This window comes from Taeniopygia guttata, chromosome 5 (genome assembly GCF_048771995.1).
Source record: "Taeniopygia guttata chromosome 5, bTaeGut7.mat, whole genome shotgun sequence".
Lineage (NCBI taxonomy): Eukaryota > Metazoa > Chordata > Aves > Passeriformes > Estrildidae > Taeniopygia > Taeniopygia guttata.
In genome coordinates, this window is record NC_133030.1 from 41,556,387 (window position 1) to 41,579,444 (window position 23,058).

General features: G+C 39.9%; 1 protein-coding gene across 1 annotated transcript; it reads right to left on the minus strand.

The window, feature by feature from the left end:
• Window positions 1-2,547: 2,547 nt before the first annotated feature.
• FBXO33 (F-box protein 33) lies at window positions 2,548-22,049 on the minus strand. Its single transcript, XM_002200528.6, has 4 exons — window positions 21,565-22,049; window positions 15,156-15,266; window positions 8,929-9,614; window positions 2,548-4,947 (listed from the first exon to the last, which is right to left on the minus strand). The coding sequence occupies exons 1-4, from the start codon at window positions 21,981-21,983 to the stop codon at window positions 4,676-4,678; spliced, it is 1,488 nt and encodes a 495-aa protein (XP_002200564.3). The 5' UTR covers window positions 21,984-22,049; the 3' UTR covers window positions 2,548-4,675.
• Window positions 22,050-23,058: the final 1,009 nt, after the last annotated feature.

The following is a 23,058-nucleotide window of genomic DNA, read 5'->3' on the forward strand; positions in this document are numbered from 1 at the left end:
CTTTTGCTAGGAGCTGGTGGCTGTTCTGACAGTTTGGCTTCAACTTGAAAACCATGTAGGACTTGGTTCAGTAATTTGATAAGGAACCTTCTAAGATAAAGAAGCAAACCAGTTTTAGCAAGCCCCAGCCCAGCAGCAGTTCAACTACCAGCCTCCATTCTCTGCATGCATGCACACATAGCACATGAAGTTTCAGGCTTTAATGTAAATGCAGCTGCCATACCCCATAATTAGAAGTTACCAATAAAACCTCCAGCCCACTTTTTTTTTTTTTTTTTAATTGCTTAGGTGAAGTCTGCCAAGGGAGTATTTTCTCTTGTAGCCCAGTATTTCTACTGGAATTGGCTTGTTTCAGCTGTAGAACTCTTCCATGGCTCAACTCCTATAATTTCTTTATCCTTTCTGCTTCTAGTTGAGCCTCAAAGCATTTAGGTAAGCATTTGTACTCCAGCAATTCAATGACACATTCTGACAACACACATTTTAAATCATCTATGATAAATTAACCATGTAGTTTAATGTGGCTGTTGCATCAGCAGTAGCCAATTAGTTGATGGCTATGAGTTTGCCTGAGAGATTTCACAAGGATTCTCAAAGGAATTACTGGGTTTTACCCTTACCCTTGTCATCAGCCCTAGCAACCAGAACTGCCAAGTACAGCCTTGTCCCTGGACAGAGAACCAGGGTATAGCACAGAAATCCTGGGCTGGTAACACTGCCATAAACCTTTTCCATTCCCTGCCCAACTCACCTGGGAGGCTGCAAAAACTATTTATGAATGTATCTCTGTTTTCTGTGCAAACACAGTATTTTCTCCATGTGGGTTAAATATTTTTTCTAAGTTAACTGAAAAATTCTTCCTCCACCAACACAGTCTATGCCCACAATGGTACCAAAAGCTGCAGGCAAAAGGAAAGATAGCTGGACTAAAAAAATGCAGGTAAAGCATGGATTGGATCATCCTGCAAAGAGCACAGCATTATTTGAGACTTTTTTTTCCTTCCCCAGTAGCAGTCCAAAATTTTATTTGCAAATTTGGAAGCAAGCTCAGGTTTATGTAATAGGAAGCAGGTAGATGGTAACCTGTCAAATGTAGAAAGGTCACACAGAAGTGTATATGGGGAAGTCCTTGTTCTGCCCACCCCCAAAAGAATAAGCAACCTAATTTTGACAGGAGTACAAATGAAGGCTTGTGTTCCAAGCTCCTGCAGCTGAACCTAGAACGCAAAAGACTAACTTGACATTGCCATCTCTTCAGGAAATACAAAGAAATAACAAAAGTAAGATTCCTTTTGGGACTATGCAAGTTCAAAGTAATTTCACAATAGTTTGTAAGGTCCCACTCCAAATGCAAGAGAATATTAAGATGACCTTAATTTCCTAACAAACAATTACAGATCACTTCAGGTTGAATCCCTTCATCCTGGTCTCACTAATAAAGATTACTGCTGAAAATAGAGGCAGACAATAAACCTCACTTCTATCTATTCCTAAAACAGGAGAAAAATCAGGCATGCATTTCTCCACCACTGCTCAAGGTATGGCTTTCACCACACACTCCTGCTTTAATGGACTCCCTGTAATTTCCAAGATATAAAGATTCTAGCCCTCTGTTTCAGGTACACTGACTTCTTCCCTGAACACAAGCCACACCCAGTGAGTAGACTTCAGGCTGTATGAAAAAAATCAGACCTGGAGCATTCTAACAATGGACAACCATTGCTCAGAGCCAGCTCTGGCTGCAACTGCAGTGAATGAAAGCGCTGCACATCCCCTACTGTAGTCAAGCGGGCTGCTTCTCCTGCTCCCCGTCATATCTTTCAAGATTAAGTTAATTAAAAACAAAGCAAAAAAATAGGTTAGACCAAACAGATTAAAAACACATTTGTACATCAGGAAGGCAAATAGGTTACTTCCCAACTCTGTTTAGTAAGGCATTACCTATAAAATGCAGTACCTTGCAGAGATAAAACTACCATTCTGCACCTGCTTAAACCAGAGGACACAGAATTTGCTTTATTTTTTTCTGGCTTTTTCTGTGTGACTTCCTGAAATCTTGAACCCTTCACAACCAAACTTCAGGTTCAGATGCTGCTGAGCAGTCACCATCAGATTTATCTGCTACATAAACCTCCGTTCTGAGGCCGAGCCCTGAAAGGTACTGAAACAAGTCCCAGTATTTCACTTCACTGGAACATGAAAAGCTGTAAATCTATTTACCTTATCTTTATCACCCACACCGTCTCTTCAGTATGTTGGCAAATGATCTTGCTTACCAAATCTGGAAGATCCAGGAAACTGCTTGAACAAGCAGTGCAATTTTCACACTTGGCAGCAGTTTGGGCTGTCATAACATGAAGTTCAGAAGCTCGAATAAAGTCCGTGCTTGGCACGCACACACTGACCAACCACTCTGACAAGCCTCACAGCACAGTCAGCCACTGCAGGGCACAGCAGCTCTCCAACAGCTGAGCAGACATTTGCAGCTTTCATTCAGAAGGCACAGCTGTGTACTCTTGAATACAGATAAAACGTCAAACTGAAGCATTGCAGGTATTTATAATCTATTTAATAGTGGGACACCAAAGAAGTACTACACATTTTTCTTGAGCACATTAGATTTTGATTTAAGCAATTGCAATTGATGAAGTAATTTCTCAAAAATAGTCTTCTATATTCTACAATCCACAGTTTACTGTATCAGTCTAATAGGTCATATAATGATATACTGTTTGTGCTAACTGGTCTGATCTTTAGCAAAGCATCCTTCCCATTCCTCCACCACCCCAAAAAATGTTGACAAAATTCAGCCAAATTAAAAAGAATTGTGTGACTTTAGATTTTTCTGCTGACCTAAACACAATGGGAGCTACTATTTATACACATCTTAAGAATGATGTTGCATTTTAATTCTAAAAATCTTCATGCTGATAACAATAAAATATTTTATACAGCAATCAATTTTTAATGCTTTATTCATTGATTAAAAGAATATAACATTTAACATAAACCATACAACATCAGTCATCAATTCAAACATTCAGCTGGTTTCCTTACATTTTCTGTCAGGAGTTTTTTTTAATCTGATCACATTTATAAGATAAAATCTCACCACATCTGGCATATACACACACTGTGCCAGTGGATTCACTCTACTGATGTACATATAAAATCCGCATGGTATGTGCTCACTGGAGACAAAACAGCGCACACCTGTCAAAAGGTCATTTTAATATAAGATGGTAAAACCATTTGTAAAACACATATAAACTTTTTCCATAAATAGAATCATATCTGGACATCTGTTGCATAAATTGTGTTTTCCAAAGCTTACAATATAGCAGCCAGGTCTCAGCACTGCTGGGCACCCACGTTGGCCACTTACTTTATTATTGCAGACTGTCCTTTAAACATTAAATGCACAACATTCGTACCACTTAAAACTGGGGTCAGGTGGAAGTCTCACAGAGACCACGTCTGTACCGCGGTTGCCCTGAAACAGTTACATCGGCTTCTAAAGCCTCTCAGATATAACAAGATTTTAAAACATACTTCATGGAATGTTCTTCATGCATCATAGCAGCTCATACCTGTGATAGAACAAGCTTTGTATTTGTTTCCTTTCCTTCCTTTACATTCACTATTCACAGTGAAACAGGTGCATGTTTGTTAAGAGTTCTGAGGTTGCTGACTGAGCCACAGCACAGCTGTGTACCACAGGTCGAAATTCGACCTTATATATTACAATCTAGCAGTATCTGGCTGGCCAAAAATTGGCCTGCCCCTGCCAGCATGTGGGCACTTCTTCGTTTTTAATCTATTCTTTGGCAGCTGACACAGGCGCTGACAGAGAAAATCCAGTGACTTGGTTGTTAGGGATTTCACGACTAATGTTTGTTTGCAGGTGTAGACCTTTGTATTGAAATCTTCACTGTTACACGTTTACCTCACCGGAGCGCACATTTCTTGCTTTCTCCTTTTAAACTTTGGCCCAAAGCTAACTTTTAAGGAAGATGACAGAACGTGAGAACAAACAAGGAGGAGTTTGCAAAGAATCCAAAAGACTACATACAGCTTTATGGAGTGGATCTGTAAGTGCAGGAACCTGAACCGCTAGTGTTTCACACTGCTGCTTAGCAGCTAAGGAAAGCCAAGAATGGAGTTAAGCCATGCTGCAGAATCCGCACGTGAAATCAAGCAAGGTAAGAGTCTTACAGTGAACAGCCCTGGATAGACTTCTCGTCCCTTAAGCCTATTAAGTAGCATGCTACTGGATTAAGCACACAATGACAGCATAGAGATCCACTGGGCTATGGATATGGGTATTAAAAACAGTTGGCTCCCGAGCACAGGACTCCAATATAATAGCAAAAGAATTCAAAATGCAGTTACTCAATTAAAGTAAAGTTAGCCGGCAACCTCAGACAGCCTTTGGCTGTATCTTTGCAAGGTTTGGTAGACAAGTCCATTAACCGTGAAAACCCTAAACACTGCCACTTTCAGCTTCTAAACCAATACCCGACTACGTTCTTTGATCAAGAAGTAGAATACACATATATAATTCTATATAGCTAATACTGATTAAACACAGCACAAAAGGGGTTAATTCACACTACCGAAAAAACATAATAGGACCCTACTTGCATATGTAACCACAGGAATTGTAAATAAGGAGCTAAATGCCTTCACTGAAGCTTTGCATCTCTCTGTAAAAGTGACGGGTTGGCTCAGTGAAGACACTGAGCAGCTCTATGTCCATGACAGCGTGCCAAGGGCGACCCAATCCGAGAGATACTTGCTCAATGAAATTGTGTACTGGATCCACATCCTGATCAGCCAGTTCTCCTTGGTCAAACTCAATGCTTTCTTCTGTGACTTCCAGTACTTTCAGGTCAGAGCCACGAAGACGAGCAATTGCTATAAGATTATGAGCCCAGACTGTGTAACCTATGGGGAAAGAAAAACAAAGTGGCTGTCATTTTCCTACAAGGTATTTTCTTATGCTAGTACTTAATACCAGACCATCCCAGTATCTCTCCCAACCTATTCTGTCATGTTCCATCTGGCCAAATACCCCTATGGCATGGTGAGGGTTTTCTGTTTTCAAGTGGTGAATCCTCCATTTTACACTCTGAATAAGTATAAAAATATTTCAGATTGTTTCATTAACCTTTTCTAGATCTTTTTCTCCTATTTGCTGAGCAGTGGACTACTGCAAGTTATATATAAAAACTTCAAACCTCCTGTGATCTACTGTGTAGTAAAAATAGAATTAAGTGAGTTATCAATTAACTCAATGCATAAAAGGAATGATTTAAAACTCTGCTTATGCTAGGAAAAAAGACTTGCTTTCATTCCTTTAGAAAGTAGACTAATTAAAAAAAAAAGCTACCTCCAAACAAATAGAAAGTCAGCATGTACACAGAAGCCTCTGCAGCCTTTTCACGTTACCCCAGTGTGTGTGTTTATGTACATATATATATATGATAAACTACATGTATCTTGTTATTCTGTCTGAGATAAAATATAATTACAAAGCTTCCCTCTCTTGACACTATATATTAGCATTCCTCTTTAAAAGCTCCTACTCCCCAGTTACCTCTAAGCTTTCTGTGCCCTGGCTAAGAGAAATGCAAAGTTCCTCCCTATTCAGATGCAAACCACAGATGGGAACTTCCCTTTTGGGGAGCTCTGCCAAATCAGCCCTTCCACTGCAAAAGGCAAGGCTGATTTCTGCCACCATCATCATTCTCGCAGGTGCTAAGCTTCTTGGTGAGATGCCCAAGGAGACTCCAAGTAAAGCTGCAGTCTGCACAATATTTGAACTGGGAAAGCTAAACTGCTGAGAAGTAAAGTTAACTGTGGTTTGGTCTCCCAACAATGCAGTTAACATGCTCTACATCATAACATACCAAAATAAAACACATAATCAGAGAATGAAGAAAAGATGTCAAAGTCATAAAGAAAATAAATTTCTGTTGTTTTCTTTTACTTTTTTTCTATTGTGTCTCTGGAAGTATGTTGGTTAGGGTAGGTGTTCAACAAAGAAGCCTGCATATATCTGTAAGGCTCATTTCTGGTATATTAACTGTTAGGAATGCATGAATTCCCACAATCTTCATCTGCTGGATACTTCACCTCCAACACAACTGTCCACAGAAGATGAACCTGTCTTAATTCAGGCAGCTTAATTCAATGTCCCTTCCTTAATAGGGACAGTGAACTCAATGGAAAATTCCTCCCTGTATGATGACACACTCCTGTCGACATGAAAGAGCTCATATCACCTTCCAGTTATCTTGATTGTAAAGGAACTTACCAAAGAAATCTTTGAAAGCAAGGTGTGAGAATAAAGGAGAAAAGAAAAAAAAAAAAAAAAAACCCTGCACAAAACCCCTTTACCATCATTTGGCCACGTATATGGCTTTTGTTGTAACTTTTTATGGTGAGATCCTCTATGCACTAGAACAACCACCTTATTCCCAACTTAATCTCATTTTAAATGAACTCTCCTTTCAAAAGCTCTGCCCGAAATGTCTTTGTGATCTCCCAGCTGCCAAAAAGTATCTGTCCAGCTAAGTATTCAGAGGTAAGAGGAAATGATCACTTCACTACTGGTATCACTGAACAACAAATTTACTATGAGCACACCGTAATTTATTCTTCCTTGCTAATAAAAATTTCAATTTTAGTTTTGCTCAGGGACAGAATAAAACTTCACCAGGATGTTTATAACATAAAGTCATAAAAATCCATGTGGAAGCATCCTTCCCTTAAGGAGGAATTAAAAATAAAAGAGACCTGTGTTTTCACAGATGGACCATGCTTACTATTCACAGTGACAGATCATACCACTATGGTATCCTACTGTCTCCATCCCATCCCAAATGGTCACACATGCTTTATAACCCTTTCTTCATTCTGCAAGGACGTATTTAACATCTGCCTTCCTCTGGCTCCTGGACATGGACACTTCCACCATTTCTTGGTGGCAAAACGATGACTTCTCACAAAACACAATCTCAAGGCAGCCCATATAAAGTGTCCTTAGCATATATTTTCCCCTTCCTCTTTTGGCCAATGATATGTGGTAGCCAAAAGTAGATGGAAATAAAAGCTTTTTCAAAAGCAAACTAATACCAGAAGAGGAAACATATAAACACACACACAAAAGCCTGAGAAGCACTGGAAGCTGAAGAATAACCACTTTGGGAGACAGAAGAAGAAACCTGAGCACTTAGAGCACCTTAAACAAAACCACCTTCTTTTCCTGAAGGAAACTTCACAGTATAGTATGACAAGTGGAGCCAGAAAATATTCTATAGTAAACCTCAGGGAATCCAAGCATGAGGCTATGATGCTGTACTGGATATTTCTTCCTAACAGTGTTCCATCTACAGTTACTACTCTCCATGAACGATGCTTGCAGTATAGTACTAGGAAAGTTATGTCCACAGCTTAGAAAAGACCAGGAGGCATTTATAAGCAGCTTAGGTAGCTTCTGCTGCAAGGAGGGGGAAAAGAAGGGTAAAGAATGTGAATCCCAATGCAACAGCAAGGTGATATTTGGCCATTTTCTCACACAGGCAGACACAGCATCTCTCCAAAGAAAGGTGATGTAGCAACAACCATTTGCTAGACAGAAGCATAAGGGACGTTTGCTTTCCCAATACTCTGTACAGACTAATAGTTTCTACTGAATAGACACGTGCTGGTATGAAATGATACTTACACTAGCTTATGTTCAGATGTTTCACTAGCTTTTAAATTAGATAATATATTAGAGGACTTTTCTGTAGCAGGAGGGTAACACAATTTTAATTTTTTTTAAAGGTCCTCAAATATGTATCCAAATTTCTGAAGAAACTGCTAAAAGCCACACCTAGACTGGCACAATCATGTACCAGCACCCAAAATCTGTCTTACCTGGAAACTCTTAAGGAGAGACAGCTGAATTGATCATACCTTCCCTGCCCCAAGCAATGATTTTTCAGTAAAAGACCACAGAAAAAAAAGAGCAAATACAGCAGGACCTTCTGACTTCAACCAATGGAAATCTGAATGTCCACCTCCTGCTGCTGAAGGTCTCCTGTTTGTACTTGAACAACTGGAGATTTACTCCCCCAAGCAGTCTGATGAAACACATTTATTCTTACGCAACACAATAGCCATTTCTTAACTCCTTCATGCATCAGCAAACTTGGTCTTGGTAAGCTGATTCCAGCACAAATAAAAACACATTATTCTGCATTATTTCAGTTTTGGGTGCCTTAAAATATGCCAGACTGCTGTAACTTCTACCACCAAGTTCTCTACTGATGACAGAGCTGAAAAATTCTAAAAGTTATTTGCTACTATATGGCAAATAAATAAGTGGGATAAATCTAGCTCTGGTATTACTGGTGAAACGAACACACTCAGTGAGGCAACCCCCTCTACATATTTTTCAGCCTTCATCTGCTGGTAGTCTTACCAAATTGGTAACACATTTCTTCTTCTCAGCTTTGGGGCACTTAACTCATGTTATTTACAAACAGGAAGCAAAATCATCTAATCTTGCTAGCATATGAGCTCACAGAAAAACAGCAAATGTTTTCAGTTCACATACACATCACCAGTCACTTCATGGAAATTGCACAGTGCAAACCACTTGCAGGATAAGCCTCCTGGAATGCTCACTTCTTAAATTATCCTAATTTCTGTGAGGAGTTTAATACAATCCTACGCGACTTCCCAAAAGAAGTTAGTAAGACACAAGCATGTTTAAAACTCATATACAATAAACACCTAAAATATACAATAGTATGTATAGCAATGGTGCAGCAGCCTTTTGTATAACATGCCACTAAAACACACTATGATTAGAAAGGCTGAAGGCTTGTAAGCATTTAGAAGTCACATACTATGCCCATGCAATGTGTTACCTACCATGAACAGCTAGGAGAGACAGTCTTGTGCACCTCCAGGCTAATAAGACAAGTGGATCTTCATTTCGGTTGTCACTGAGATCTGGGAAGGTAGACATATCTATCACATCATTCATTAGTATAAAATGAGTGAGGAACTTGTCATACTGCCTGGATATGAGATCAACAACAGCTCCTGAAACACAAGTGACATAGCTGTCAAAGTGAATCCTCTCTAGGGGGATACTGGGCTTAAGAATCCTTAACATATCATCACTCTTGACATCAAAAGCCATTATATAGACCCGAAGATTAGTGCTGTTGCGAGTCAGCGCCTGCCAATTCTCATCTTTTGGCATATTGTCCAACGACTTGTGCATTATGGAAACACTGTGGACCAGGAGAGACAGTCGATGCAAAGGCACATGGTTGCTGTCAGCCAGGACTCTTGCCATTTCAGCTGTAAAATCACAGAAATCCAAAGCGAGCGAACGCAGATTCACAAAGCGCTCCAATTCAACCGCAGTGATAAGAGTGGTATTACCAGGGATGTGGTTGTCCAATAAGCTCAGATGTTCCATGGTGTTGGCTATGGGGTTTGATAAGGAGGACAATGATGTGGGAGTTACTATTTGCAGCATTAACCCACAAGACAGCCATTTCAATTGCCTGCTATTGCCTAATATCTCTTCAAACAGCTGTTGGATTCTGTAAGTAAACAAAACAGACAATGATCCTATTAAACATGGCTTAGTCTTACCAACTCTGTACGATTCAATGTTTTTATTCAAGAATTTCTCTTCCTTCATTTATAGCCTTATTCTGCAGGAAGATGCTATTATTATAGTTCTTATGAACTGCAACCAGACTGCAGACCTCCCAGAGCATTTTAACATCCACTGCACCTAAAATGTTAAAATTGTAAACTAAATGAAACATGTACTTTGTCTTTCAAAAACAGTGACACACTATGAACCTTCACTTCATGTATTTTCCAGCATGTATTTAACACCCTCCCACATACATTTTAGGGTTATGCAAATATAAAAAACTGTAATGCTTTTCAAATGCAGCTCTTGTTTTTAAAAGCAGCTTTTTGTATTTCCTAACTTCTCAAGAACTGCAAATTTAGTATGGAATAAAATTCATTTTCAATGAAAGGTGACAGAAACTTTTACAGTAAGTTAGAATGATGTGAAATTACCTGCTTGATTTACTCATTAAAGGGTAAAGAACAAACATACAAGAAGATTCTTTAAATCATTCCAAACGTACAACTAACTGAATTTTCAAGAGTCAATAGGTTCATGTTTTACCAAAACAACTTGGACCCAGTAACATTTCAATCTCAAATTATCAGTGCCATATTATTATGAACTTAATTCTGATGCACTCACCTCTCCTACCCCTTTTTTTTCAGTTCTTTACATTAAGATATTTGGTTCAAGAACACAAGTATTTTAAATTTTCAATATTAAATTCAAATAGTACAGTCACACTCTGAAAACTTTCTCCATATAAGTATTTTTCCAGTCTTCATTCCAAAGCTGTAAAGGCCCAAAAGAGTCCTCCTGCCCAAATGACAAGTGTTCTTTTAGCATAACAGACACGTGTAGGTAAGTATTTGATCTCAAGCTCTGGTCAGCATTACAGCAAAGCAGTTGAGCCAAGTTATGCCATCAAGAAATAAGATGCCATAAAACCATAAAACATTAAGAAATAAGATCGGTATAAAAACAGCAGAAATTTTTGTTGCCCAAATCATGTAATGGTTTTGCACAGAACGCTTCTTCTTTTATTGCTACAAGGATCTGTATACTTTATACATCTAAGCAAAAAAAAATTTAAAAATTTATTCTCATCCACGTAACTTTAATAGAGACAATGTCCAGGCAAAATTAAAGGTTTAGGCCAGTATTCTGACTGACAGTAGAGAAACACTATCACCTTAAGGTGACAGAACAAGGAAAGTACATAGGGATATTTATTAAATATCTCTCTAGTTTCCAAAACTTTGTAACTCAGTTCTAAGCAGAGGTGACTTTATGTATTTTGCAACTCTTTGAGACTTCACTTCTACAAGTTTATCCAGGTTCCTCCCTTAGCAGAGTGTTTAGCAACCATGACACCCAACAATAATGAACTTTGCAGTGTGATTATCTCCTCTTCTTGCTTGCTCTGAACCTGTCACCTAATACCTTTGATGCCCCATAACCCTTCTGTTGTAAGAAAGTTAAAAGATCAATCCTCATTCATCCTCTCTCTTGGCAAATCCTTATTCATCCCCTCCCTTGTCTACATGTGCTTTCTTCCTTCTCCTATGAAGCTACTAGTTTTGCAGGGCCTGACTTCACCCAAGTGGAAAAGGTGGTGTGGTTACTGTATTTATTTTACACCTCAGTTCCCAAGGTTTTACCTAGGATAGTCATCAGGTAAAGACTTCAGTATTTCCAGATTTCTCCAAATATTTTATTTAAAATTGAAGACTCACAACTGTGACACAAATGAAACAGTTTTAAATAATAGGTAAGACCCACAGACAGTGCAGTTTTTCTATTTTATTCCTAAATTAATTTACAGTTAAGATGAACCTTATTTGATCCTGGCAATGTTTGTTTCATAATTATTCTTGCAAATGCTTAAAATTAAGGCAGATTATCTCACAATCCCCCAAAGAAAAAGATTCTACCACAGCAATCTCAAATTTCTTCCGAAGACTCTTCCCTCTCTCCATACACATCTACAAAAGGTGCTGTAATGGTTGCAGCAACAGTAGGATCTATTTTCTAATAGCCCAGGTAATCAATCTTAGTAGTGCATTTAATATTTTACAGAACTGTTGAAGACAAATTCATTTTGAGATGTCCAGTAGATTACTACCATCTATATGCCTCACTGCACAAAAATCTGTTTGAACTGGGGTTCTCATACACCTTAAACATCTGAGCTTAGAAGAATATTGTTTAAGTACCTGCAAAATTTAATAAATAAATATGACACAGAACTCTTCAGCTCTAGGGTAGCTTTTCTCCCCTGTGGGAACTGCAGTAAGAAACTTTTTAAAAGAGAGAGAACGATTTAATGCAGTCTGCATATCAACTTTTTATTGCAAGCACCGAAGTATTTATACAAGTATGGAGATTTGTGCTGCTAGTCTAATGACCTGTAGGTCCTAAGAAAACCTTCTCCAGTTTTAAGCCAGTAAGAGATCAAACATCTCAACAGAGAATATTTAACAGCAATAATTTCTGAATTGTTTTTAATACCTCCTTTATAAAAAGGCCAGACAGAAAGCACTATATAAGACAGAAGTAATTAATTTTAAAATATTTCAAATAATTTTTTGAACAGCCTAGCAGGTTTGGTTTTTTCCTCCCATGCACATTCTCACGCACATTCTATTTTTCATAAACAGATTGCATCCAACTGGAGTTTACAAAAATAGCCCAAACTGCATTCTAGAAAAATAGACACGTGACTTTTTGGAAACTAACACCTACTTTATTACCATATTAATTTTACTTCAACTGCCCAGCAGGTACTACAATATTTATGCTAACTTAAGACAATTATTTCAAAGCTCATTTATAAAACTGAAATTTTAGCATATAACAGAAAATACAAGCAGAACTCACTCAGCACATGCCAAAAAACAACACAGCCTGCTAATGTCTTAACAATTGTCATCAGCCCCCTTTGCTCCCTGCAGGCAATTATGGGATGGTCACCATTGACCTGTAACCTACATTATACTGAACAAACAACTTTAAAAACAAAAAAAATTTACTTTCACAATTAATGCCCGAAATGGTGTTTTCATCCAGAGGACACACCAAAACCTGACAAACGGGCAGAGTTCGTGTTTAAGTTCCCAAACCAGTCCTAACCAGGACTGAAGCACATCCATGGCCCTGGACAGAAAGCAGACAACTAAGGTCCATATGGAGGCCATTTTTAAAATTAAATACTACCAATCAAAATATTTTGTTTAATAACAGAAGCTAAACTAGTTCTTTTGGAAACCAAACTATCTGAACCACACATATGAATCATGAGAAGCAGAATTCAGAAAGCCAAAATTTCAGACAACTACCCTTTGTTCAACTCAAGACAAATGAACTGTTTACACTGAGCATCCCAACACTAAGAAACAGAGTTGTAAAGAGAATTTTAGAAAGTAACCAGGGACACACATGCTGAGCAGAAAAGGAATAAGCATCACAAACTCATGCAAATGTGTATTTTCGAAAATATGCTCCAAAGCCTGCTTTGCCTCAGGACAAGCCTTAGCCTTAAATCTGAGGAAGCATCCTAATGGCTCTGTAATAGCTGAGATTCCACCTACAGTCTGCTACAGCCAGCTCAAAGTCATATTTCAGGAATCATAACTTTTTTTTTAATTGACTGCCTTAACTGCAGGAAGTTTCTGCAGTTAAACATTTAAATAGCTAGTAAGGTTTATCACCATACAGGTTCCAAAAATCCTCAAGTACCAGTAACACTGTCTCCAAAGGTTGCTTACACCTTTCACTCTTAGTTATCAGCATCCACGTTTTGCAACTCACTGATGCAAACTCCAAGTGCAAAAACAAGGCTAAGAAGCCATAAAGATTTACTTTCTGAACTAAGTCTGCTGCTAATTCTCAAGCTTCAGACAACTGAATAAAACACTGCCAGCTTTCCTTTAACTTAGACAAGGACTAGTAGATCCCAAATATATTGTTCTATTCTAGAAAAAGAAAAAAACCCAAAACAACCAACCAACAATAAACCCTCCCCCTCAAAAAAGAAACAAAAAAACCCCCACCAATCCCCCCCAAAAAACCAAAAATTAACCAAACAAAAAACTCACAACAAGAAACAAACACAAAAACATAACGTCAAAATTAACTAAACAAAAAAGAAGTAGCATTTACTTACTCATTCCAAAATGTGCAAAGGTTAGTATTAATCTAAAAGACGAACAAGTTAGATAATCAGTTTTGAATGGTTTATGGCTCTAAAATGTGAAAACTTGCTTGAAGAAACATTTGACCATGCATTCAGCTGAGTAAACGTCTGCTTAGATGACTCCCTTCAAGCCCTTTTGCAAAGATTTGATTATATATTTATATTTTCACGAAGGGTATCAAATAAAGGAGCTCTTACCAAACGAGCCTTTTACCTGTACATATCACTACAGTACCTATATTAGACAGAATCACAAATTGCTCCAAGTTCTGCATTGGAAACATAACAGATGAAAAATGAGTGTGTGACTCAAGCTGTATTTGCACTGGTTTGCAAATTTAGGTCCGGACCAAACATTCAGTTTGATGACTGCATTCACATACATACATTAATCTGATCATATACTCACACTGGTTCTAAAAATCACTCAAAACAAAAAATAGTGAAGACCTAGAGTGGCTGTACTTATTCCACTGCCAACTACTGCGTGAAAGATGTTTAAATTGACACAAATTAAAACTATGGTATTCAGGTTTTATTGTATCAGAAGTTTTAGTAGTACTGCTAAAATAGTTAAGTCAGTATCACTCCCTCTTTGCTAATTTATTCCAGAAGTTAGCAGCTGTTTATACTGTATTTAACCTTTTCCAAAGAAGAACACATAACTATTTGGATTATAAGCATTCAAGGACAGTCCTGTAATGCAATAATGGCAAGCTAAAATACACCTCTGAACTATACAAGCACATTGAGAGCTGTGATCTTTCAGGAATTCTGCAAATACATAACCTAGTTTTCATATGCAATTTGAAATAAGTTGCAGCAGTTCCGTGTTTCAACAGTTTCCCAGTTTCTGTCTCAAGTTTCAAGCAAACTTGAAAGAGAACATGAACACAAATATGTTTTCAACTCTTGTGAAATACAACAGATTACTTCCTTTTCTATTTTTTTTTATGCACAGCAATAGTAAGAGGTACTGGTAACAGCTCCTCACCCCTCCCCCGCTTTTGTGGTATTAACATAATATTGTTTCTAGAACACAATGAAAAGAGGAAAGAAAGGATTCTCACCTTGCTGAGAATGGAGGGGGGGGAAAAACCCAACGAAAATACAACAGCTACAAAACCAAACTACTTCATGTAAATAGCAGGAACAAGAATTTAGATTTTTCACCCTGTTAAAAAACTTAAAGCCTCTCAGTCATGTATTTCAGGAACTTCTGTGTTCTGTCATCTATTTTTATTATTTTCATTATTGTTATTATTACCCTGTATTTTATAGTTTACAAATATAACTTACTGCTTAATCTTCTTGCCATCAGGGTCAACCTTTCCAAGGTAGGTATTTGATATAGTTCCATGTTGCTGCAGAATGCTTATATCCCCAAAGAGACTTAACTTCTGGAGGTTCCTAGGAAACAACAAAATAAAAAGAATTTGTACACAAAACTAAAATGGTGTGGGAAATCATTCTGGATAAGACAAATGCAGGCAATAAACCCCACTATTACATGGAACACAGAACCTGTGTTGGGAAACTTGCTGTCCTGGATTGCAGGCACATATGGAACTGCAGAAAATGAGACTGAATTACAAAGGGGAAGAGAACTACATGAACTCCTGAAACCAGCTGAAGAGCACATACTGCTTTTCAGTCAGCACAGGAGTATTTTCAGCAAGCCTGTAGCACCACAAAAAAAACTTAGGAGTGGTTTCATACAATTTTTAATCCTTGGAAAATGTGTATTAAGTGTCACAATGAAAACATCAAATGCTCATTCCTTTCAATGTTTAACGCTGCATTCAATGCCCAAGTAGAACACAATCACAAACAACCCTGCCTGAGCACTTACATCAGCTGGGTTACAAATGGAAGCCCAAACCTGCCTCAATCAAGGCATCACAAACCTCAAGACAGGAAAAGCAAAAGCTCCCCACACCCTAATCAGTGTCTAATTTCTGTTATATCAAAGTAGGGGAAGCTTTTCTAATATTCCCATCAGTAAGGGATAGTGTAACCATGACATATGATATTAACTTTTAGAAGGGATACCTAAAAAGAAGTGAAAGTAGAACCTCTGAGTTGATGCTGAACAATACACAGTGCACTAGACAGTCATTTTTCCTTACCCTAGTTCAGTTTTCTGACTTGCATCTTTTCTATTCCTAAAACAGATCAAGAAAGAGGTATGCAAATGACTGCTGTTTCAAAGTAGCTGTGTAGCATTTACTATTATTATTTTTGTAGCTGATTAAGTTTTGGGTCAACATTTCTTTTATTTATATAGGCTATAAATTAGATTTACTCCTAACATGCAAGGGCTAGTCTACAATTGATAATTAACAAGGCAGAAACTCCAGTTTCACCACAAACAGACACATAAATTAAATTAATCCTATACAGTAGATGCCAATTAACCTGTAGCTCACAATTACTTGAGTTACCATAAATCCTTATTTCTTCTGGCTCACAAAGCATATACTACTATTTCAAATCAGCCTTAAGGAAAATGCAGTATGTTACCATGCTAAAAGCATAGGGGAGCTCTGGTGCAGTTCACTACCTCCACAACCTGATATTCTACCAAGAGAAGATGGGGGAGAAAAAGGATTAAGTAGCCATGTTTTATTTTTTTTTGGTAGGTATGAGTTGCAGTCTATAATTGTTATCTATCAAAAATCAGAATTTACCTGTTTGAAGTTTCTGTATTCAAAAACAGCACACTGATTGCCTGAAATCTATCCATTGTTGCACCTGCTACTTTCTTTCTATAGGAGAACAGCAACTTAAATAGCAAGATCCACAAGCTTCATATAAAGTCTGACAAATACTGGAGGTCAAATACCTAGAATTTACAACTGTGCCTGAAATTCCAAACATTTAATATTTCTAATTTTAAATACAGGCCTATTGTACTGATGATACACTAAAATAAATTGAGCCTTAAAATATGATCAATATTCTACAAATATCACTAAGACATTGCCTGACCATACTAAATAAGCTTGGCAGGGAAACCTAAAACACTGGCACACCCAACTTGAGAGTATTTTGGGCTCTTCTTTCCTCAAAAGCTGTAAGAGATAGTCTGGTATGACAGGGAAGTAGCAGAAACCTCTACCAGGTGTGAAAAGTAGTGTTCACAGACAATGCTATAAGTAACCTTTATCTTTTGATCTTGGTGACTTATTTATGAGAGTCAAGAGCCAAAATGCAGTCTCAAGAACAGTTCTGAATCACCTCCATATACACATCAAACACAGGTCTCAGTTTGTGCCACTCATACCACCAGCCAGCGGCTACAGTAAAATGTAGGCAGGCACTAACAGGACCACCAAAGCACAGGACACATGGAATGCTAATTACTAGCGGCCCACACATTTTTACTTCATCTTTTTGACTGCCATTTCATGCTCTACAGAGACAATGGAAAAGTTCTCTGCCTGAAAACTTAACCAATGACAATATCCAATTATCTTTCCATTCACAGCACAGTTATTATTATCAACAAATCTGATCACAGTTCAACACAATGTTAGATTTTTGCTATTTGCAGTTTTATACAACTCCATGGCATTCAGCTCACTGCTCATCTTCATTTCAGAGAGTCCGTAAAGTGATTGCTATTTAAATAAAATTATTTAAAAGTTACTTATCTTTTGTTAAAAGTCATAATGGCATCTTAATCCTGTGTAATATCAATACATACAGCTGGGGGAAAAACTTGTGTTTTGGAAGGATTTCTAAAACATTTATTTTCCATAAGCTCAAAGAGCACACTAGAAATAATAAGCTTCTTACTAGGCTCCCTCTTCAGTTTTGGTTGGTCTTTTTTAATACCCAATTTTAAAAAGCACAAAATGTCCTTGCTTGCATTCAAGGCGGACAAAGTGGTAAGGCACATATTGTATTACTATACTAGTTTCTGCCAGTTTCAGCTGCCTGTTTAGACCAATAGAAAACAGTCATTAGAAAACATCAAAACCAGATGCAGTTTACTGTTGTAAGCGATTCACCCATTTTTCGGAACTCCAAGAGATACCATATTTCATCAAGAAACCACAGCTTTATAGTAATCTACATTTTTGTTTTCATAGCAAAAATCAAACAAGTCACACAATTTAACATGCTGCAGAGGAAAAGGGGGGGGGGGGTGTGTCACTACCTTCCTATCTTCCTTTGTAAGCAAGGAAGGAGGAGCAGAGGAGACAATACGTTGGTATCTTAAGAGTTACATAAAAGAACAGAATTTTCCTACTGAATGATCACAAGGTGTTTATTAGCTGTTGTATGCATGTAAGTGCAAACGGAAAGTTTGTTGCACTCCCATCCTGCCTTCTAGAACTCAGTTTTGAAAGATCAGTTTGAGAACCTGCAGACCATAAGGATTTAAGAAACATGCCCACCCACACTCTTTTTCTCAGCTTTTAAACAGTTATAAACTTTTTTATTTTGCTACATTTGCTATCATAAACATAAAAGCTTATGGAAAAGTTCTAGATCACTATAAATCCTACTTTAGTACCTTTTCATTAAATAGATGATAGATTTTTTAGAGCTCGTCAAGGTCCCAATCCTATTACTCCATATGCTGCCACCCACAAAACAACTTCAGCTCCACTTCAAATAAGAGACAGACCTTTAACATACTTTTTTGGATGTTAACTGGCTGGCAGGAGAAATATTTCTCAAAATTTTTTCAATTGTTTTTAAAACAATTTGCAGACAAGTTGTTCCTTCCTTAATTCCATCAGAACTAGCAAAAGTCACTCCAAAATATTTTTCTAGAGACTTGCTTAGAAACTAGCAATTTTATGTTGTACAGAAAATGCTCTTAAGCAGCAAAACCACATATTCTCCTCTAGGCAAGAGAGCATTAAAAAATTTCATTACTTTTAGTAATTACTTTTCTTAGGTCCTGCAGTATTGTAAATCCTTAAGGAAATCTGTAGCCATTTAAAATAGATTATTTTTCTTGCAAGGAGGAAGGTTGATATTGCATTGCTTAATAATAAATTTAAAACCCCAAACCAACATTACACAGTATCACAAAGGCAGATTTCTTCCTCTTCAGTTCCAAAGTGCAAAATGGAACATTTTCTGAACTTATCTGCCAAAAAGCTATCATAAGGGCTGACAGGAGTTATGAAAGACTGTCCTGTTCTAAACTTAATTCCAAAAGGAATGCATTTACAGTGATTCAGCCACTGAAGAAGTTAAAAATTTCCATTTACATTATTTTGGAAATTACAATTGCTATCTTGTGTACAGCGAAATATAGAGAAAACAAGAAGGAATTATTAATAGTCCTTCAGTTACAGATAAATAAAGAGAAGCAGAAAAATGAATTATGGACTGCAGTCCCTCCTTAGACAAAACTAAGCATCAGGAAGGTGACAAGGTCCCTGATTTAGACATTAGGCAGTCACAGTAAGAACTAAGCAGCAATTTGGCATATGTTATTACTGCTCCTCCCCTCTCTTCAATCTCAAAAATCTACTTAAAGAACTAAAACCCAGCATTCTACCTGAGAACTAATAACTTATAGGTACTTACTTTGCAAGGAAAAAACCCTCAAGCATCAAAATAAACTAAAAACCTAGTCTGTTCAAGGGAAAAAAATGAGTCTATTCTGAAAGTAAAACTGAAAAAAGGTCAAGTATTTAACGTAAATTATGCCACTCTTCCCCCAACTTTTTAAATGCTTATTAAAAAAAGCCTGTTGTAATAATCAGGTACCCTGTGCTCCCCAGTCATGCATCATTCATTTCAAGCCAAAAGAGCAGCATATAAATGATTTAGAAATCAAGAAAGTACGGCAATGCAAAATCCTATCGAAGTTGGTAACTCTTCATCCCTCTTTTACTACCAAAATTATACAAATCTACCAGAGAACCGGAACTGGAAGAACAACAACTTCTGAACAGTGTTTTACTGCAGTCCTGAGTCACACTGTGCATACAGAATCTGCAAAATTAACTCAGAAAGCAAGTATCCTCATACAGATTTCAGATAAGACCATGAAGAATTTTTCAAAAGAAAAAGTATATCAGAAACCTACTCACATCACAGTTAATTTTGACCGTCTAGTACCTCAGTGAGGAAAAGAAGAAACAATTTAGTTTTCTAAAAGAATAAACAATTTAGTTTTCTAACAACACTCCCATGCAACAGACCCTATAGATACTACTTATTTTAAAACTCCCAGCCCATGTAATGATATTTGTCTCAGACCAGACAATCACCACAATCACTTCAACATTTTTCCTCTTATAATACTAGCAGGATTTCCCACAGATTCAACAGTTAAGTGAAAGCTCCTGAAATGCAAGAAAAGACCACACACCAAGGATTCACAGGGCAAGAAATAAATTAAGATAAAGATGAGCTGGACTAACAAGCTGTTTTCTGAAGTGAGGTTTGTAACTCAGCCATCGCAGCTGCACCACAGGAAGTACCTGCTGGGAGCAACAGAGCAGAGGAACTGAAAGTGAGACTTGACACACCACATTTGCATTCATCTCAAACCAACGAGGAATTGCATTTAAAGTCCTCTTGCTACAATTCAAAATAAAGACACCAGAAGGCCTCAAGCTACTCTCTCATACCTCTGGAATCAAAAGGGGTGGGTAACAAGATCATGACTCAGTTGCAGACAGTTTTCTAAAGGCCAACCACAATGTTTAATTCATCCTAAAGATGCCCTGAAACACTTGCAGCTTTTTTTCTTCCCTTGATAGGTGAAGCCATACGCACATAGAAGGGAAATAATATTAACTATTTCCTATCCTAAATCCTGCATGGCTTTCCAAACTCATCATAACCTAAATGTAATATCCTTGCTTTCCTGTCTTACATACTGACTAGAGGCAATATATTAGGATATCTGATCATCATCTTAGCATCTCTATCACACCCACACACAGTGAAGAAAATGCAAGTATTTTCCTGAGGAAATTATCTAACCTGCCAATGTAAGTGTGCGAAAAACACATCTTAAATACAAACCTCAGGAAAAAGTCCTACACGTGAACATTTTTTTCAATAAACAAGAGAACTAAAACCTCCTCAAACCTCAGATAAGCAGGTCAGATGAGAGGTGGCATGAAAGCTCAGCTTTTCTACAGTGAAAGACTTCATAGCTGGAAAGGTGAAGGCATTTTATTGGGGCAGTAATTCAGCGCACCAGAGCTGTAATTTTAACTCCCCACTACTAGTTTCTCGTGACATACTTTTTTCAAGCATACACAAGATCTAAACTCTAGCCGTAGTAAGGCTTATTTTAAGTGAGAAAGCTGTCTTGTTATGGAGTAAATTCAGACTCCTGGCTCTCACTTGCTCCGTTCGAGCTGCATTCCCCGCGTCCATCTGAAAGATTAAGAACTTTTTATTACTGCAGCTGTATTTGTTTTGCCTATCGACCAGCCACTCGCCAACTGGACGTCCGAGCGTTTGTATTCCTCCTCAAGCTACACTATATGAAAAAAATTGGGTAGTTTGAAGCGGCGCGTCCCCGTTCCTGCCCAGCTCACAGACTCACACGTACACACAGAGAGCAGCTCCGAGCGTAGCCCCAGCACGAACCGGCCGGTGCCGGCTCGGGCGTTGTTTCCGCCCGCGGGAACGGCGAGACGCCGGACCCGGCCCCGCGCGGCTCGGGGGGCTCCGCCTGTCCCCACGGCCGGCACCGCCGCTCCCCCGGCGGTACCTGTTGTTGCGGACGCTGCTCAGGACGCACAGCACCAGCTCCAGGTATGTCCTCAGCAGGTCGAGCCAGCGCGGGCTGAGCGGCGGCGCCTCCCCGTCCCCCGCCACCGCGGCGCCCTCGCCCGCCGCCGCCCCGCCGCCGCCGGTGGGGTAGTTGTCGGCGGAGAACTGTACGCGGAGCTCACGGACGAACCAGCCGCACTTGCGCATGAGGAACTCGAGGCGCGGGCGCTCGGCGGGCGAGACGCGGAGGCTGAGGCGGAGGCGCGGCCAGAGTGCCGGGTAGAAGAGGCACTCCCGCCAGTGCGAGCAGGCGGCCGAGGCCCGCAGCCGGTCGGGGGCCGCCAGGAAGGAGAAAATGTGGACCACCAGCTCGCTGGGCAGGGAGCCGGCGCCCACCGCCTCCCCGCACACCGACATCCCTGGCGCCGGCCCCGGCCCCGGGCGGCGGCCCCGGCCTGGCCTGCGGCTCCTGCGACACAAACAACAACATCAATGACACGGCGCGGGGGGGCGGGCGCCGGCCGGGACGCGCCTGCTGCCGGGACGCACCACCCGTGCCGCCGCCGGCGGGGGGAGACGAAGGGGCGGAGCGGCCGCTACCACCGCCCGGTACGGCGGGGAGAGGTGGGCCGGACCACCCAGCCCTGAAGACAGCGCGTGAAGGAATTCACCGCCGGGCCGCGCTCTGTTTCTGCGGGGCGGCCGGAGCCACCGCGGCGGAGGGAGGAGGGTTCCCCCCGCGGGGAAAATGGAACGTGCCGGCGGTGGACTGGAGGCGGAGCCGGCGCGCCCGCCCCGCGGGGGACGTTGGCCGTGCACCCCCCCCCTCCCCGAGCCGGCGGCGCGGCCCCCCCGCTCCCCGCCCTGCTCCCAACGCAGTGCGGCGGAGGCTCCTGCCCGGGGCGCGGCCCGGGACCGCGGCCCCTGCGGGCTCCACAGGGGGAGCGCCGGCCGCTGCAGGGGGGCAGGCGCGGGACGGCCCCCGCCAGGCGCGCCCGGTGTTTAGGAAAACTTGGGAAGGGTGTCTGGTGATGTCTGGTGGCGGCGGCGCCGAGGCCCGTATGGGACCGCACGTACGCCTTTGAGCCAGCAAAATTACCTCAGCAGCATTCCTGCCGCTGCCGCGGGAAACGCGCTGACTACGCAGGAAAGGTGGAGCGCGGCAGTCCGACCTGTGACAGAACCGGCTGCGAGCCTGGGGGGATACAGGAGAAAATGCTCCAAATCTTAGTACTCTCACTTTCTTAAATCTCACGCGGTTTTATAACGCCCGTATCAACATCCGCTGTAGGTGTGTAAGGGTGACTTCTGTACATACAGAGTTTTGAGAGAATTTAAAAGTCTGTTACGTGCTGATGCTGTAAAGGCTGAACAACAAAGTGATGATAATTGCATACATTTTTATAATTAAAAAAACCCAAACTTACCGAAATAAAATTGAGTACTGCCAGTATCTTGGAATAATGGACACAGTTTCTGTAACAACTTTATA

What these genes read in the sequence shown, in the direction of transcription:
- FBXO33 (XM_002200528.6), bottom strand. Translation starts at nt 21,983, where the DNA reads ATGTCGGTGTGCGGGGAGGCGGTGGGCGCCGGCTCCCTGCCCAGCGAG. An exon ending in AGCAGCGTCCGCAACAACAG is followed by an intron (nt 15,267 to 21,564) that starts GTACCGCCGGGG and finishes GTTGTTTCCTAG; the next exon opens with GAACCTCCAGAAGTTAAGTC. An exon ending in GTCTCTCCTAGCTGTTCATG is followed by an intron (nt 4,948 to 8,928) that starts GTAGGTAACACA and finishes CTTTCCCCATAG; the next exon opens with GTTACACAGTCTGGGCTCAT.